The 18,156-nt window shown below is 45.7% G+C and overlaps 1 protein-coding gene across 1 annotated transcript in view; it reads left to right on the top strand.

Moving 5' to 3' along the window:
• Positions 1–2,727: 2,727 nt before the first annotated feature.
• LOC135059276 (general transcription factor IIH subunit 2) overlaps positions 2,728–18,156 on the top strand; it is a 118,429-nt gene continuing 103,000 nt past the window's right edge. The window contains exons 1-5 of the mRNA XM_063963894.1: positions 2,728–3,054; positions 5,270–5,366; positions 5,457–5,534; positions 12,150–12,186; positions 12,275–12,361. Of these exons, the coding sequence (XP_063819964.1) occupies positions 5,311–5,366; positions 5,457–5,534; positions 12,150–12,186; positions 12,275–12,361 (258 nt within the window). The 5' untranslated portion in view covers positions 2,728–3,054; positions 5,270–5,310. The remainder of the gene's footprint in view (positions 3,055–5,269; positions 5,367–5,456; positions 5,535–12,149; positions 12,187–12,274; positions 12,362–18,156) is intronic.

The raw sequence follows: 18,156 nt of genomic DNA, 5'->3' as shown, positions 1-18,156 counted from the left end.
GAAAAAATCCAAACAAAAATGCTTTCTAGGCAGAGAACTCAGGGGAGCTCCCTGCAGTGCATCAATTTCCCTCTGGGCACAGCGTAAAAACTGAGGTCTGGAGGAGGGGCATAGAGCCAGTGCACACCCAGAATCCAAAGCTTTCTTAAAGTGCCCTATCTCCTGCGGAGCCCGTCTATCCCCATGGTCCTTACGGAGTCCCAGCATCCTCAAGGACGTTAGAGAAAATGCTTTATTTACATAATAAAGCATTTTCTCCTGTAAGGATCTTAGATAGTATTCATGCTAGGCTGTTTTAGCAGAGCACCAAGCCCTGCCCGATTTTAAAATGCCAAAATTTGTCCTGCCCTTTTACCGGTGCGCTGCTAAAACATCCTGCCCGGTGCTGATCTGCCGCTGCAATATGGAGAGAGCTTGGGGGAAGTCCAGCACTTCGTAAGTGCTGATGTGACGCCACGGCTGGGTACACCCCCATGATGTGACGCTGAGGGGCCGCACCACCCCCAATAGAGTGATGTCGGCAGTGCCATGCCCCCTCCTTGGCCATCCACGCCCCTTTAGGCCCGTACTGTAGTGCCCTGCCCGCATCCTGGCGGGAAACCTATTAGAAAGTGCAATAGTGATAGCAGTAGCGGATCTTGCCACGGGCAAGCAGGACTTTTGCCCGGGGAGCCGCCTTCCTGAGGGCACAGGGCGCCATCCGGAGGGCGCCGCACCAGGGCAAGATCCCCTGCTGCTGTGTGCCCCCCGCTGCCCGCCTGCTGCCGCTGGGAAGGGAAACTAGACGTGTACGCATCTAGTTTCCCTTCGTGGAGAGGTCCTTTACTGTGCGGTGCGCGATGACGTCATCGCGCACCGCACAGCAAAGGTCCTCTCCACGAAGGGAACTAGACGCTACGCGTCTAGTTTCCCTTCGTGGAGAGGACCTTTGCTCTGTGGTGCGCGATGATGTCATCGCGCACCACACAGCAAAGGTCCTCTCCACGAAGGGAACTAGACGCTACGCGTCTAGTTTCCCTTCGTGGAGAGGACCTTTGCTCTGTGGTGCGCGATGATGTCATCGCGCACCACACAGCAAAGGTCCTCTCCACGAAGGGAACTAGACGCTACGCGTCTAGTTTCCCTTCGTGGAGAGGACCTTTGCTCTGTGGTGCGCGATGACGTCATCGCGCACCGCACATCATTTCAGTCTGTTCAAGGGGCGTAAATGACCACGCCCCCTGTACGAAGCCACGGCCCCTAATGCCGCCCGGGGCGCCAGAAGCCCCCGGAACCGGCCCTGAGTGATAGGACTATGATTTGACTCGAATTTTCCCATAAAAATCGGATCTCAAAAGGCAAAATCTCATCTTTTCCGGCCAAAACTTAATCTTTGTCCATGGAAGATTACGTTTTGGCGGGCAAACATCATCTTCCATGGATAAAGAAGATGTTTTGCCTTGTTTTGAGATTCGATTTTGGTGGGAAAATCCGACCTGCACATCTCTAAAGTACACACAATTAACTTACGGATCTATGGGGGTCTTTCCGAGTTGATCGCTCGCTAGCTACTTATAGCAGCCGTGCAAACGCATAGTCGTCGCCCACGGGGGAGTGTATTTTCGCTTTGCAAGTGTACGAACACTTTTGCAGCTGAGCGAAGCAAAAACATTTGTGCAGTTTCAGAGTAGCTCTGGACTTACTCAGCCCTTGCGATCACTTCAGTCTTTTTGGTGCCGGAATTGACGTCAGACACCCGCCCTGCAAACGCCTGGACACGCCTGCGTTTTCCCAAACACTCCCAGAAAACGGTCACTTGACACCCATAAACGCCCTCTTTCTGTCAATCACCCTGCTTTCGGCTGTGCTAATGGAATCTTCACTAAATCCATCGCCCAGCATCGATCCTCTTTGTACCCGTACGACGCGCTTGCGCATTGCGGTGCATATGCATGCGCAGTTTTGCGGCTTTTTTACCTGATCGCTGCGAAAATCGGCAGCGAGCGATCAACTCGGAATGACCCCCTATGTACTAAGCCTTGGACAGAGATAAAGTACCAGCCAATGAGCTCCTAACTGCCATGTTTGAAAATGACAGGAGTTAGTTGGTTGGTGCTTTATCTCTTTCCACTTTATCACTTTTCAAAGCTTACATCTGGCACTTACTTGGTTAAAAGCAGGGTCTATTTAAGGTTTCAGGAGACCGCCGGTCAGCATACTGACGCCGGTATCCCAGTAGCAGAATGCCAGCGAGGGGGGCTCGTTGCGCTCGCCACACTGCAGGCTCAGTGGCGACCGTCCCCACTCTATGGGTGTTGTGGACTCCCACGAGTGGGAATAGTCCCTGTTGATCGGCATGCCGGGAGGTTTTTCTGCGGTCACATAACTAGTACATCCCCTATTTAAGGTTTGCACTGACTGTCCCACTGAGTGATGGAATACAGATTATATAAATTATGTGTAGTAGTATCCGAGATCTTTCTATACTGGCCCTGTGGACCTGAAATGAAATGGTGCCTTGAGGAGCTCTTAGTTGGGCCCTGGAGAAATAGGAGAGAACAGGTCACAGCTGTGCAGAAGTCTGATGTTTTATGTGTATCCATTGTATGACTCTGCAGTTAATAACAAAATGATACTAAAAATAACTACTATGGTAATAACAGGTCAGCAACACTGGCAATGCACTGCCTCTCAGCAGCTATCACTAACATAAGAGGGCTACATAAGCTTCCTCAGCTGAAGCAGTTCGCCATGTATTCAGCAGAACAGCAGGGATAGGTACAGGAGAGGAAAGGAGCTAGCATTCTGCTAATGACCCTGATTACAGTGAGAGCACAGCCGTAGTGCAGGGGCAGCATGCTACAGCTGTCATGTCACAGTCCATAACATTCCCTCAGACATGGTTATGGGAGAGTACATCGTTATATCGGCTGCTAATACGGTAGCATCTAGTTTCCCTGCTCCAAAAACAGTCTGTGGCCGGAACGTCTGTTCAGTGCGATTGTTTCCGGGAATGCTGTGCATCGTTACACACGTGTCGGCTACAGCGGAGGAGAGCAGCTGTAAGGGAAACAGGTGAGATGATGTGTGTGTGATACATATCAGTGTGAGGGATGCGTGCCGCGGTATAAGGGGTGTCATGCTCACTCCTGTAATGGCAGGAATATGATGTGGCCGCCAGTACTAGTCTCCTGTACTCCCTGCATGGGGAACGGGGAAGATACAGGTGGATCTGGGAAGCCAGTACAGAAACACTACGGATTTATTTCTGTCTCCAGTATGTTCTGCTTCTATTGGCTACAGTATAATGTATTACAGGCTGTACATATATGCCTGACATGCCTTGCCTAATACAGTACCATCTATACCATATTTTACTCTTCCACAATTATCTGAATGGTTTAAACATTAATCATTTTATTCAAGTGTGTGGTACCTGTTATACATAAAGCAGATGAGAGAATGGAGTGCTTTTGCAAATAAAATGAATAAGAAATATTTAAAGGTAATATTTTGCAACAAAGCACACTTACAGCCTCTTTGAAAAATAAAAGTATCATTTAGTTCTATATACAAACGTCCTCTACACACACATCTATCTGTTCTAGAATGGTGGGTAAGCAGATGGGGGCTCGTAGCTTTTTATTTATTGCTAACACATGTGACCCATTTGTATTCCAGTGGGAAACATAATTCTGGGTGTCAAAGTTTATAAAAATTTCCAGTTTTGATAATCATGAAGTTTATTTGTAAATATACCCCATGGCAACATTGAAGAGAAAGGGACTCTGTTTAAACCCCATTGTCGCCTCCTTTTAACCGTAAAAGTAGTGATTTTTCTCCCAGCTATGATGCAGGTACACATATTATACCAGGCACTTAAGGTACCAGGAGGAAAAATGTCTAATTAGTAATAACAATAACAGCCTCGAACAGTGGTTCCCAAACTTTTCTGAATTATGGCGCACTAAAGTTTCAGATTTTTCTGATGACACAAAAGGCCAAAAGTTTCTTATTAAAACATCTAGAAAAAAATATAAAATTAAGTACAGTGTGTTTATAGGTCATCCTTAGGTTCAGTTATGTGGGGAGGAACAATATTTTCTTTGGTTTGTCCACATATTTTATGATTGGCAGCCACAAACACTGGTCTGCCTATTACAATGACCATAAATAATTTTAATTGGTCCTGGACCACACCTGCAAGTAGTACAAGGCTGCTGCACACAGTTTGGGAACCGCTGGCACGAAAATATATTTTGCCACTAACAAGGTAATTCTAGTGTCCAAACTACTTTAAACGCTGTTTTTTTAATATAGGATTCAATTGAACCTTGGTCTTGGCATAGTTTTTGAATGTTTTCATTACTCCAGCGGTCTGTTAGTTTTACTTGTAGTATATTTCGTAAGCACCTCATTTGGAAACATTCCACCCTTGTTAGGTCATTTTTAAGGCTTTTGTCCATGATTCTGAACCATATAGTAATATTGTTCTAACCAAAGCGTTGAATCCTTTAATGTTTGTGCCAGTGGTAATGTCCTGTTGGTTCCAGAGGCTTTTTTTTCAGAGATGCAAAGGCAGCTATGGCACAACCTATATGACTTGTGATGTTGCTTGTAGCAGCTATCTGTTGACCATTGATAGTTGAACCCAGGTATTTAAAGTATCCACTTGTTCAATGATGTTTCCATCTAGGTTTAGCTGCACAGGCGTAGTTTCAATAAAACTGTACTCGTTTTTTTTTTTGTAAGCCAAATAAATGCGGAAAAATCAAGTACATGTCTGCAGAATAGAGCCTAAACTAATACCATACCAGTGCCTAAATAACACACGCCTGGATGGATGGTAAATAGCACGTGATGCGCCAAAGAAAACATGGCTAAAGCAGATTGCCCAAGACGTTCCACCATTGAGCTTCCATATTGATGATACCAACCAAGCCACCCTAAACCGATCCCAGTGGTGTGTGGTTATTAGAGGTTACCTGCCTTTGGCTGTCATAGTGTCGGCCAGCTTACCCTACTGGCGCTAATGACAATTAAGTCTAAGAAATAAATCTAGTGGGAAATAAATTATGTTGTTATCACAAATGATAAGGGCAGGTATAATTTTTTTAGGGGGGTGGAGGTGGGGGTAACTAAGGGAGTAAATGTAATAGACTGCAAGATTTTGCTGATCTAGGTTTTGTTACATTTATCCCCCAATGTTGTTAATGTCCAGCATAAATTAGCACTTTTATTTATTTACAGTTAAATGTTGAATAATTGTATTAAAAGTTTGCTCTTATAGTATATTATAGTAAAGAATCCTGTTGGTGAGTTCATTTAAACATGGATGAAGAACTAGAAAGAACCAAGCGATGGGAAGGTGGCTATGAAAGAACATGGTAAGCTATTTTTATTTATTTTTCGGACTGATGTTGTTCAGGTGTGGCATTTATCAGTTTGTCTAAAATTAATGTTTTCGTCTACTTCAGGGAGGTTCTTAAGGAAGATGAGTCGGGATCTCTGAAGGCGACAATTGATGACATTCTCTTCAAAGATAAAAGAAAAAGGTAATTTTATCTGTAATATGTTCAGGAAATTGTTGCTTATATTTCACATCTTAATTTAAAATAACTCTACACGAAGATATCATCTCGGCAATGACAATGCTAAAGGGTCACAAAGCACAACAGATTGTACTGACATCTGGTTAATAATACAAAAGCAAAGTGCATCAAAGCAAAGTCCAGACTTTTTACTAGGTTGTATTTTACTCAGATATAAATCGGGATACTACAAGTTGTGCCAGCAGAGCCAGGTCTATACAAAATAAATACCTTTCCTAAGTGTCAAAAGTAGTAATTAGAGGCAGTTCTCCTGACTTTGTTCTAAGTGTAACAGATAACGGATATAGTGTAACAGATATCATAATGGGACATTTTATAAAATAGTGACTGTAACCTGATACGTTCATTTTATGTTTTAACCACTTAACTGATGATTTTTTTCGCCAAAAAACATTCAGAAATTGTCAGGGTTTTTTTATGAGTGAATTAGGTGAAGAACATGAATTGTTCTTCACCTAATTAATAAAAAGAAAAAAATTATAATTATTTTTATTTTTTAAATTCATTTTTCAAAAATTGGAACATCAATCGGGAACATCGTGACCATCAGAACATCGGTAACATCGTGACTTTAGTTTTTAGAGCTCGGACAACTGCCAGGTACACAGGGGAGGCTTGGAGGTGATGATTTACACTTACCAACGACTGCTATTGTCTTCTGGGAGTGGGGGATCCTGCCGCGCTGACCGATCAGCAATGATTGGCAACACTGGGGTATGGGTGCTGGAAGACAGAGGGACCTTCCGGTCCCTCTGACAGCAGCAGCGGAGGGAAGTTTCTCTTCCCTGCCGCTGCTAACACTGCTTATCTGACTGGTCGCATCCTGTGCGACAGGTCAGATAAAGCACTTGCAGGCATGGTCGCATCTGATGCGACCATGCCAGGCAAGTGGTTAATAAAAATAAGTTTTGAAAATTGCACCTACAGCGCGCAAAATGGTATAAATGCTTGTTGAATAGAGTCTACTATTTAGGCACATCTGCCTAACAATTTCACAGGCGAAAGAAGGAGAGTATATAGGCCCTTTAAAAGACAAGTTGGGAGTCTTAAGCAAAAATGATAATGACATAACGGACACACTAAATGAGTTTTTTTCAACAGTATTCACTAGAGAGGACCCAATTCAGGGATTGACACACAATCTCAATAATGAGAATATCCCACTGATAGGTACTTATTTAAGCGAGGAAGTAGTCTGTGACCGATTAAAACATTTAAAGATTAATAAATCACCAGGGCCCGATGGTATTCACCCAAGGGTTCTAATGGAGCTTCACTCTGAACTGGCAAAACCACTATCTTTGATCTTTAAGGATTCAGTTATATCAGGTATGGTTCCCAAAGACTGGCGTATAGCGGAAGTAGTGCCTATATTCAAAAAGGGAAGTAAAGCTGAACCAGGTAATTATAGACCAGTTAGTCTTACATCTATAGTGGGGAAAGTATTGGAAGGTATTCTAAGAGATAGTATTCAGAAGTTCCTTGAAGTCAATAAGGTCATTAAAAGGAATCAACATGGGTTTATGAAGGACAGATCATGTCAAACCAACTTACTTGGCTTTTATGAAACAGTAAGCGCAAACCTAGATCAGGGTAAAGATGTGGATGTAATCTTTTTAGACTTTGCCAAAGCGTTCGATACTGTACCACACATGAGACTTATCTACAAGCTACAAGAATCAGGGCTACGAAGCACAATATGCACTTGGGTCAAAAACTGGTTAGATAATAGGGAGCAGCGCATTGTGGTTAATGGATCTTTTTCAACTTGGACTGAAGTGCTAAGTGGTGTGCCGCAAGGCTCAGTATTAGGACCGCTATTGTTCAATATTTTCATTAACGACCTAACAGAAGGTCTAGAGAGCATGGTGTCAATTTTTGCAGATGATACCAAATTGTGTAAGGCTATAAATACAGAGGAGGATGTCGAGTCTCTTCAGAACGACTTAGTTAAATTAGAAGCATGGGCAGCCAAATGGAGAATGCGCTTCAACACAGACAAGTGTAAGGTAATGCACTGTGGTAACAAGAACAAAAATTACACCTACCTACTAAATGGGGTAAAATTAGGGGATTCTGTACTGGAAAAGGACTTAGGTGTCCTCATAGATAGCAAGCTAAGCAGTAGTACCCAAAGTAGGACTGCAGCAAAGAAGGCTAATAAGATATTAGCATGCATAAAACGGGGTATTGATGCTAGGGACGAGAGTATTATACTCCCGTTATATAAATCACTAGTGAGGCCACACCTTGAATACTGTGTACAATTCTGGGCACCGTACTACAAAAAGGATATCCTGGAGCTAAAAAAGGTACAGAGGAGGGCGACCAAACTAATTAAGGGCATGGAGACGCTGGAATACAAGGAAAGGCTTGAAAGACTAGGCATGTTTACATTGGAAAAGCGGAGACTAAGAGGGGATATGATCAACATCTACAAATATATAAGGTGACAATACACAGAGCTTGCGCGGGACCTGTTTTTGGTTAGATCAACACAGAGGACTCGTGGACACTCGCTCAGGTTAGAGGAGAGGAGATTCCGCACAATACAGCGTAAAGGCTTTTTCACGGTAAGGACAATACGTATTTGGAATTCCCTGCCCGAGGGAGTTGTAATGGCGGAATCTGTCAACACCTTTAAGAATGGGTTAGATAAATTCCTAATGGATAAGGATATCCAGGGGTATGGTGCATAGTCATGCATTATAGTTACTATAAATAGGGATAAAATGCAACGGCTGACAGCAGCATCAGTCAGAAATTTTAGTCAAATCATCATGCATAGGAGACCACAAATAGGTTGAACTCGATGGACAATTGTCTTTTTTCAACCTCAGATACTATGTTACTATGTAACTTGGGAGGGTTCAGACACTGGCAAGATTATTTATAAAGATAATGTAGTGGTGAAATTCTAATGAAAGACTTGACAATGTGGGGTTGTTTATTGTGGAGGAAAAGTGTCTTTATGGTGATCTACTGTAATTCATGTATAACAATATATTCAAGGCTGGTATTAGGATTTACAAGGGAATATTCATTGGGACTGGAGAAACAAGTCAGTGTTGTAGGATGGTACACACAAATGGATCAATTAGTTAGATGAGCTGTGGTTGAACATAATGCAGATTTACACAATTTCGTTAAATTTGTCCCTCTTAAAGATTATTAGAAATAACTCAACATCTGGCAGATGCAAAATATTTGATAATACTAAGACACATTGATAATAATATTAAGAAAACGTATGATTTAGTATTCCTGTGCATGATAAATTAACCTGTTGATTCTAATAGGCGATTTCATAGAGGAGCCTAGAACCACTAGTCCTCATGTATTGGGCTATCACTATTAGCTTGCCTAAGATAGGGGTATGCATGTCCAGGCTTGTCATATTATCTGTATGCTGCTGTGAGACATTAGGTAAGTGTTGTATCAGCACGCAGAGCATATGTTGTTCTGTATAGTCTGATTTAAAAATATTTAGGGGTATATGCAATTGCGGTCGAATTCCCGAAATTGTCGAATTTCGGGACTTTTTCGCCCCAAAAAAAAAAAATCGTCAATGCAATTCAGTACTTTCCGTCCAAAAAACGGACTTTCAAAATTCGACTTTTTGAAATTCGACTTTTGTCAAATTCGACTTTTCTGCAATGATACAAGTGCTGCAATTTGACCAAAGTATATTCAATTGAAGTTTGGAAATTCGACAACAGTGCTTTTAGACAGTAAATTCGACATTTTCAATCCGCCACACTTTGGTGGGTGAAACTAATAAAAAAATTTTAAAACATGTTTTTTTATTGATAATAGCATATCTATTTATATTAGAAGGGATTAGGTACTTGGTTTGTCTTTTTTGGAGGCACAAGTATTATTTATATATTTTTTAAAATAATATATATATATATATATATATATATATATATATTTTTTTTTAGATGAAATGGTAAAATTCAGAAAAAAAATGGCGTGGGGTCCCCCCTCCAAAGCATAACCAGCCTCGGGCTCTTCGAGCTGGTCCTGGTTCTAAAAATCCGGGGGAAAAAATTGACAGGGGATCCCCCGTATTTTTAAAACCAGCACCGGGCTCTGCGCCTGGTGCTGGTGCAAAAAATACGGGGGACAAAAAGAGTAGGGGTCCCCCGTATTTTATACACCAGCATCGGGCTCCACTAGCTGGATAGATAATGCCACAGCCGGGGGTCACTTTTATACAGTGCCTTGCGGCCGTGGCATTAAATATCCAACTAGTCACCCCTGGCCGGGGTACCCTGGGGGAGTGGGGACCCCTTCAATCAAGGGGTCCCCCCCCCAGCCACCCAAGGGCCAGGGGTGAAGCCCGAGGCTGTCCCCCCCCCCCCCCCATCCAAGGGCTGCGGATGGGGGGCTGATAGCCTTGTCAAAATTGAAAGAATATTGTTTTTTCCAGTAGTACTACAAGTCCCAGCAAGCCTCCCCCGCAAGCTGGTACTTGGAGAACCACAAGTACCAGCATGCGGGAGAAAAAAGGGCCCGCTGGTACCTGTAGTACTACTGGGAAAAAAATACCCAAATAAAAACAGGAGACACACCGTGACAAGTACAACTTTATTACACACTGCCGACACACACATACTTACCTATGTTGACACGAAGCAGTCGGTCCTCTTCTCCAAGTAGAATCCACGGGTACCTGAAAATAAAAGATAATTATACTCCCCTCAATCCAGTGTGCAGATATAAATCCTCGTACTTGGCAAAACAAATAAACGAACACCCGATCCAGCGGACTGAAAGGGGTCCCATGTTGACACATGAGACCCCTTTCCACGAATGCAAACACCCCCGTGACAGCTGTCACAGAAGTGTCTCTTCAGCCAATCAGCGAGTGCAACGTCCTTGCACTCTGCTGATTGGCTCTGTGTGGTCTGAGCTCAGACAGCGCATCGCAAAGCCTCTCCATTATATTCAATGGTGGGAACTTTGCGTCAGCGGTGAGGTCACCCGCGGTCAGCGGCTGACCGCGGGTAACCCCACCGCTACCCGCAAAGTTCCCACCATTGAAAGTAATGGAGAGGCTTTGCGATGCGCTGTCTGAGGTCACACGCGCACAGCCAATCAGGTGAGCGCCACGGAAGTAGCGCTTCCTGATTGGCTGAAGGGACCTCAGTGACAGGAGTCACGTGGTGTCCCGGCATTCGGGGAAAGGGGTCTGATGTGTAAACATGGGACCCCTTTCAGTTCGCTGGTCCGGGTGTTCGTTTTCTTTTTTTAACAAGTACGTGGATTATCTCCCGGACACTGGATTGAGGTGAGTCTAATTTTTTTCACAGGTACCCCGGATCGTCGGAGACTGTGGCAGTCGGCGGGTCAACATAGGTAAGTATGTGTGTGTCGGCAGTGTGTAATAAAGTTGTACTTGTCACGGTGTGTGTCTCCTGTTTTTATTTGGGTATTTTTTTTCCAGTAGAACTACAGGTACCAGCGGGCTCGTTTTTCTCCCGCATGCTGGTACTTGTGGTTCTCCAAGTACCAGCTTACGGGGGAGGCTTGCTGAGACTTGTAGTACTACAGGAAAAAACAATATTCTTTACATTTTCACAAGGCTATCAGCCTCCCATCCGCAGCCCTTGGATGGGGGGGACAGCCTCGGGCTTCACCCCTGGCCCTTGGGTGGCTGGGGGGGGGACCCCTTGATTGAAGGGGTCCCCACTCCCCCAGGGTACCCCGGCCAGGGGTGACTAGTTGGATATTTAATGCCACGGCCGCAAGGCACTGTATAAAAGTGACCCCCGGCTGTGGCATTATCTGTCCAGCTAGTGGAGCCCGATGCTGGTGTATAAAATACGGGGGACCCCTACTCTTTTTGTCCCCCGTATTTTTTGCACCAGCACCAGGCGCAGAGCCCGGTGCTGGTTTTAAAAATACGGGGGATCCCTGTCAATTCCCCCCCCAGATTTTTAGAACCAGGACCAGCTCGAAGAGCCCGAGGCTGGTTATGCTTTGGAGGGGGGACCCCACGCCATTTTTTTCCGGGTTTTTCCCCGTTTTTTAAAATCGCGGCAAAATCCGGCAAATCGGCCGTTTTTCGCCCGCGTGACTGTCGAACCCGTTTTCCATTGAATATGGTGAATTTCGGCAATCACTTGCCGAAATTGGACGGTCGAATTGTGTCGAATTAAAAAACGGCGATAATTTGCCGCGATTCGCCGCTAATTGCATATACCCCTTAGTCATTATTGATGCGGGCCTCAGAAGTGTGCATTTTTGGCTGGTAATTTAGAATAGCTGTTAAGCCCCATATAACAAAGTATTTTATAGTTACCGACATGTATAGTTTTAGTGTAATGAAATCCAGTATGTATACAGTATGTTACTCAAGGTTCAGAGCACATGCATAGGGCCCCCAATCAAGCTACATATATTATCAATTTGAAGACTGTGTATTAATTACATGGCCTGAAACGGTTAAAAAAATGACTGACGGCCAAGAGCCAGCAGTGCTCACCAATTAACATTAATCTATCAACAAGACTGTATAATTACCCCACCTGCATGTATGCTATTTTACAGAGTGTTTACGAACCGCGGACAAGTTCGGCTCGGAATGGTAAGCATCAGATGTTTTGAAATGTTTTCAGATTCACATTTTGATGTTGTTTGGCTTGTGCATATAATGTGTAATTCTGACTTACTAGATGCGCCACATGTATGTGATAATTGATGGATCAAGAACAATGGAGGAGCATGATCTGAAACCTAACCGACTTACTAGCACGCTGAAGGTAAGTTGAGAGGTTAGTTCTGTTATGTATGGAATATTACAGGCATAATGAATGGGCAGAACATAAGTTGTGCTAATTCTAATCAATACCAGCCTTCTTCAGAATTATTATTTTATTTTAATTAGCCTCTAAACCTTACATATTAGTTAATTCCATATAAAGAGGACTTTTCAGATGTAGGTGCCATTACAATACTTGAAATGTGAGAAGTCCTATATGAACCTTTCATCTATTTTATAGTAATGTACAGTGGTATTAGTGTGTGAACCCCTTAGCATTTTGTACATTTTTGCCTAAATTTTACCATAAATGTGTTCTGATACATTAAGGCATTAAAATAGACAAAGATAATTTAATAAATTAAAGAATACACAATAAAATAGACAAAGAGAACTTAATAAATCAAAGAATACACAATATAAAATGTACTTTATCATTCAGTTATATTTCTCTGACGTCCTAGTGGATGCTGGGAACTCCGTAAGGACCATGGGGAATAGCGGCTCCGCAGGAGACTGGGCACAACTAAAGAAAGCTTTAGGACTACCTGGTGTGCACTGGCTCCTCCCTCTATGACCCTCCTCCAGACCTCAGTTAGAATTTTGTGCCCGGCTGAGCTGGATGCACACTAGGGGCTCTCCTGAGCTCTTAGAAAAAGAAAGTTTATTTTAGGTTTTTTATTTTCAGTGAGATCTGCTGGCAACAGACTCACTGCTACGAGGGACTAAGGGGAGAGAAGCGAACCTACCTGCTTGCAGCTAGCTTGGGCTTCTAGGCTACTGGACACCATTAGCTCCAGAGGGATCGAACACAGGCCCAGCCTCGGTCGTCCGGTCCCGGAGCCGCGCCGCCGTCCCCCTTACAGAGCCAGAAGCAAGAAGAGGGTCCTGGAAATCGGCGGCAGAAGACTTCGGTCTTCATCAAGGTAGCGCACAGCACTGCAGCTGTGTGCCATTGCTTCCCATGCACACCTCACACTCCGGTCACTGATGGGTGCAGGGCGCTGGGGGGGGGGGGGCGCCCTGGGCTGCAATATTGAGTACCTTGGCTGGCAAATAACACATAATATAGTCATAGAGACTATATATGTGTAAAATACCCCTGCCAGATATACATAGAAAAAAGCGGGGCAAGTCAGCCGAAAAAGGGGCGGGGCTATCTCCCTCAGCACACTGGCGCCATTTTCCCTCACAGCTCCGCTGGAAGGATCGCTCCCAGGCTCTCCCCTGCAGTTTCCAGACTACATAGGGTAAAAAAGAGAGGGGGGGCACTAAATTTAGGCGCAATATTGTGTATACAAGCAGCTATTGGGAAAATCACTCAGTTATAGTGTTAATCCCTGTGTTATATAGCGCTGTTGGTGTGTGCTGGCATACTCTCTCTCTGTCTCCCCAAAGGACTTTGTGGGGTCCTGTCCTCAGTCAGAGCATTCCCTGTGTGTGTGCGGTGTGTCGGTACGGCTGTGTCGACATGTTTGATGAGGCTTATGTGGAGGCGGAGCAGGTGCCGATAAATGTGATGTCACCCCCTGCGGGGTCGACACCTGAGTGGATGGTTATGTGGAAGGAATTACGCGACTGTGTCGACTCCTTACATAAAAGGTTTGACGACATAGCAGATGTGGGACAGCCGGCTTCTCAGCCTGTGCCTGCCCAGACGTCTCTAAAGCCATCGGGGGCTCTAAAACGCCCGCTACCTCAGATGGCAGACACAGATGTCGACACGGATACTGACTCCAGTGTCGACGATGATGAGACTAGTGTACATTCCAATAGAGCCACCCATTACATGATTACGGCAATGAAAAATGTGTTGCATATTTCTGATATTACCCCAGGTACCACAAAAAAGGGTATTATGTTTGGGGAGAAAAAACTACCAGTGGTTTTTCCCCCATCTGATGAATTAAATGAAGTGTGTGAAGAAGCGCGGGCTTCCCCCGATAAGAAACTGGTAATTTCTAAAAGGTTACTAATGGCGTACCCTTTCCCGCCAGAGGACAGGTCACGTTGGGAGACATCCCCTAGGGTGGATAAAGCGCTCACACGTCTGTCAAAAAAGGTGGCACTACCGTCTCCGGACACGGCCGCCCTAAAGGAGCCTGCAGATAGAAAGCAGGAGGCTATCCTGAAGTCTGTATATACACACTCAGGTACTATACTGAGACCGGCTATTGCTTCAGCATGGATGTGCAGTGCTGCAGCTGCGTGGTCAGATTCCCTGTCGGAAAACATTGATACCCTAGACAGGGACACTATATTGCTAACCGTAGAGCATATTAAAGACGCTGGCTTGTACATGAGAGATGCACAGAGGGATATTTGCCGGCTGGCATCTAAAATAAACGCAATGTCCATTTCTGCCAGGAGAGGATTGTGGACTCGGCAGTGGACAGGAGATGCAGATTCTAAAAGGCACATGGAAGTATTGCCTTACAAGGGTGAGGAGTTGTTTGTGGATGGTCTCTCGGACCTCGTTTCCACAGCGACAGCTGGGAAGTCAGCATTTTTACCCCATGTTTCCTCACAGCCAAAGAAAGCACCGTATTATCAGGTACAGTCCTTTCGGCCCCAGAAAGGCAAGCGGGTTAGAGGCGCGTCCTTTCTGCCCAGAGGCAGAGGTAGAGGGAAAAAGCTGCAACATACAGCCAGTTCCCAGGAACAAACGTCCTCCCCCGCTTCCTCTAAGTCCACCGCATGACGCTGGGGCTCCACAGGCGGAGCCAGGTACGGTGGGGGCCCGTCTCAAGAACTTCAGTGACCAGTGGGCTCGCTCACGGGTGGATCCCTGGATTCTACAAGTAGTATCTCAGGGGTACAAGCTGGAATTCGAGACGTCTCCCCCTCGCCGTTTCCTCAAATCTGCCTTGCCGACAGCTCCCCCGGACAGGGAGGCAGTGCTGGAGACGATTCACAAGCTGTATTCTCAGCAGGTGATAATAAAGGTACCCCTCCTTCAACAAGGACGGGGTTACTATTCCACAATGTTTGTGGTACCGAAACCGGACGGTTCGGTGAGACCCATTTTAAATTTAAAATCCTTAAACACTTATATAAGAAGGTTCAAGTTCAAGATGGAATCGCTCAGGGCGGTGATTGCAAGCCTGGACGAGGGGGATTCCATGGTATCACTGGACATCAATGATGCTTACCTGCATGTCCCCATTTACCCTCCTCACCAGGAGTACCTCAGATTTGTGGTACAGGACTGTCATTACCAATTCCAGACGTTGCCGTTTGGTCTGTCCACGGCACCGGGGGTATTTACCAAGGTAATGGCCGAAATGATGATACTCCTTCGGAGAAAGAGAGTTTTAATTATCCCATACTTGGACGATCTCCTTATAAAGGCGAGGTCCAGGGAACAGTTGTTGATCGGTGTAGCACTAGCTCGGGAAGTGCTACAACAGCACGGCTGGATCCTGATTATTCCAAAGTCGCAGCTGGTTCCTACAACGCGTCTACTGTTCCTGGGGATGGTTCTGGACACAGAACAGAAAAAAGTATTTCTCCCGGAGGAGAAGGCCAAGGAGTTGTCATCTCTAGTCAGAGACCTCCTAAAACCAAAACAGGTGTCTGTGCACCACTGCATGCGAGTCCTGGGAAAGATGGTGGCTTCTTACGAAGCAATTCCATTCGGAAGGTTCCATGCAAGGATCTTTCAGTGGGATCTGTTGGACAAGTGGTCCGGATCGCATCTTCAGATGCATCGGCTGATAACCCTGTCTCCAAGGACCAGGGTGTCGCTGTTGTGGTGGCTGCAGAGTGCTCATCTTCTAGAGGGCCGCAGATTCGGCATACAGGACTGGGTCCTGGTGACCACGGATGCCAGCCTTCGAGGTTGGGGGGCAGTCACACAGGGAAGAAACTTCCAGGGACTATGGACATGTCAGGAGACTTCCCTACACATAAATATTCTGGAACTAAGGGCCATTTACAATGCCCTAAGTCAGGCAAGAACCCTGCTTCAACACCAGCCAGTGCTGATCCAGTCAGACAACATCACGGCGGTCGCCCATGTAAACAGACAGGGCGGCACAAGAAGCAGGATGGCAATGGCAGAAGCCACAAGGATTCTTCGATGGGCGGAAAATCATGTGTTAGCACTGTCAGCAGTGTTCAGTCCCGGAGTGGACAACTGGGAAGCAGACTTTCTCAGCAGACACGACCTCCACCCGGGAGAGTGGGGACTTCATCCAGAAGTCTTCCAAATGATTGTACACCGGTGGGAAAGGCCACAGGTGGACATGATGGCGTCCCGCCTCAACAAAAAGCTAAAAAGATATTGCGCCAGGTCAAGGGACCCTCAGGCGATAGCTGTGGACGCTCTGGTAACACCGTGGGTGTACCGGTCGGTGTATGTGTTCCCTCCTCTGCCTCTCATACCCAAGGTACTGAGACTAATAAGAAGGAGAGGAGTAAGAACTATACTCATTGTTCCGGATTGGCCAAGAAGAGCTTGGTACCCAGAACTTCAAGAAATGATCTCAGAGGACCCATGGCCTCTGCCGCTCAGACAGGACCTGCTGCAGCAGGGGCCCTGTCTGTTCCAAGACTTACCGCGGCTGCGTTTGACGGCATGGCGGTTGAACGCCGGATCCTGAAGGAAAAGGGCATTCCGGAGGAAGTTATCCCTACGCTTATTAAAGCTAGGAAAGAAGTGACCGCAAACCATTATCACCGCGTATGGCGGAAATATGTTGCGTGGTGTGAGGCCAGGAAGGCCCCAACGGAGGAATTTCAGCTAGGTCGATTTCTGCACTTCCTACAATCAGCGGTGACTAGGGGCCTAAAATTGGGTTCCATTAAGGTCCAGATTTCGGCTCTATCGTTTTTCTTCCAAAAAGAACTGGCTTCACTACCTGAAGTTCAGACATTTGTTAAGGGAGTGCTGCATATTCAGCCCCCTTTTGTGCCCCCAGTGGCTCCTTGGGATCTCAACGTGGTGTTGGATTTCCTAAAGTCGCATTGGTTTGAACCACTTAAAACCGTGGACCTAAAATATCTCACGTGGAAAGTGGTCATGCTGTTGGCCTTGGCTTCGGCCAGGCGTGTGTCAGAATTGGCGGCTTTGTCTTGTAAAAGCCCTTATCTGATTTTCCATATGGATAGGGCGGAATTAAGGACTCGTCCCCAATTTCTCCCAAAGGTGGTTTCAGCGTTTCATTTGAACCAGCCTATTGTGGTGCCTGCGGCTACTCGTGACTTGGAGGACTCCAAGTTGCTGGTCGTAGTCCGGGCCCTAAAAATCTATGTTTCCAGGACAGCTGGAGTCAGAAAGACTGACTCGCTATTTATCTTGCATGCGCCCAACAAGTTGGGTGCGCCTGCTTCAAAGCAGACTATTGCTTGCTGGATCTGTAGCACGATTCAACTTGCTCATTCGGCGGCTGGACTGCCGCATCCTAAATCTGTAAAGGCCCATTCCACGAGGAAGGTGGGCTCTTCTTGGGCGGCTGCCCGAGGGGTCTCGGCTTTACAACTTTGCTGAGCAGCTACTTGGTCGGGGTCAGACACATTTGCTAAATTATACAAGTTTGATACCCTGGCTGAGGAGGACCTAGAGTTCGCTCATTCGGTGCTGCAGAGTCATCCGCACTCTCCCGCCCGTTTGGGAGCTTTGGTATAATCCCCATGGTCCTTACGGAGTTCCCAGCATCCACTAGGACGTCAGAGAAAATAAGATTTTACTCACCGGTAAATCTATTTCTCGTAGTCCGTAGTGGATGCTGGGCGCCCGTCCCAAGTGCGGATTGTCTGCAATACTTGTATATAGTTATTGTTTAACTAAAGGGT

The sequence above is a fragment of the Pseudophryne corroboree genome, chromosome 1 (genome assembly GCF_028390025.1).
Source record: "Pseudophryne corroboree isolate aPseCor3 chromosome 1, aPseCor3.hap2, whole genome shotgun sequence".
In the NCBI taxonomy this organism is placed as follows: domain Eukaryota; kingdom Metazoa; phylum Chordata; class Amphibia; order Anura; family Myobatrachidae; genus Pseudophryne; species Pseudophryne corroboree.
The sequence above is the reverse complement of the archived record's forward strand: the minus strand, read 5'-3'. Positions and strand labels throughout refer to the sequence as shown.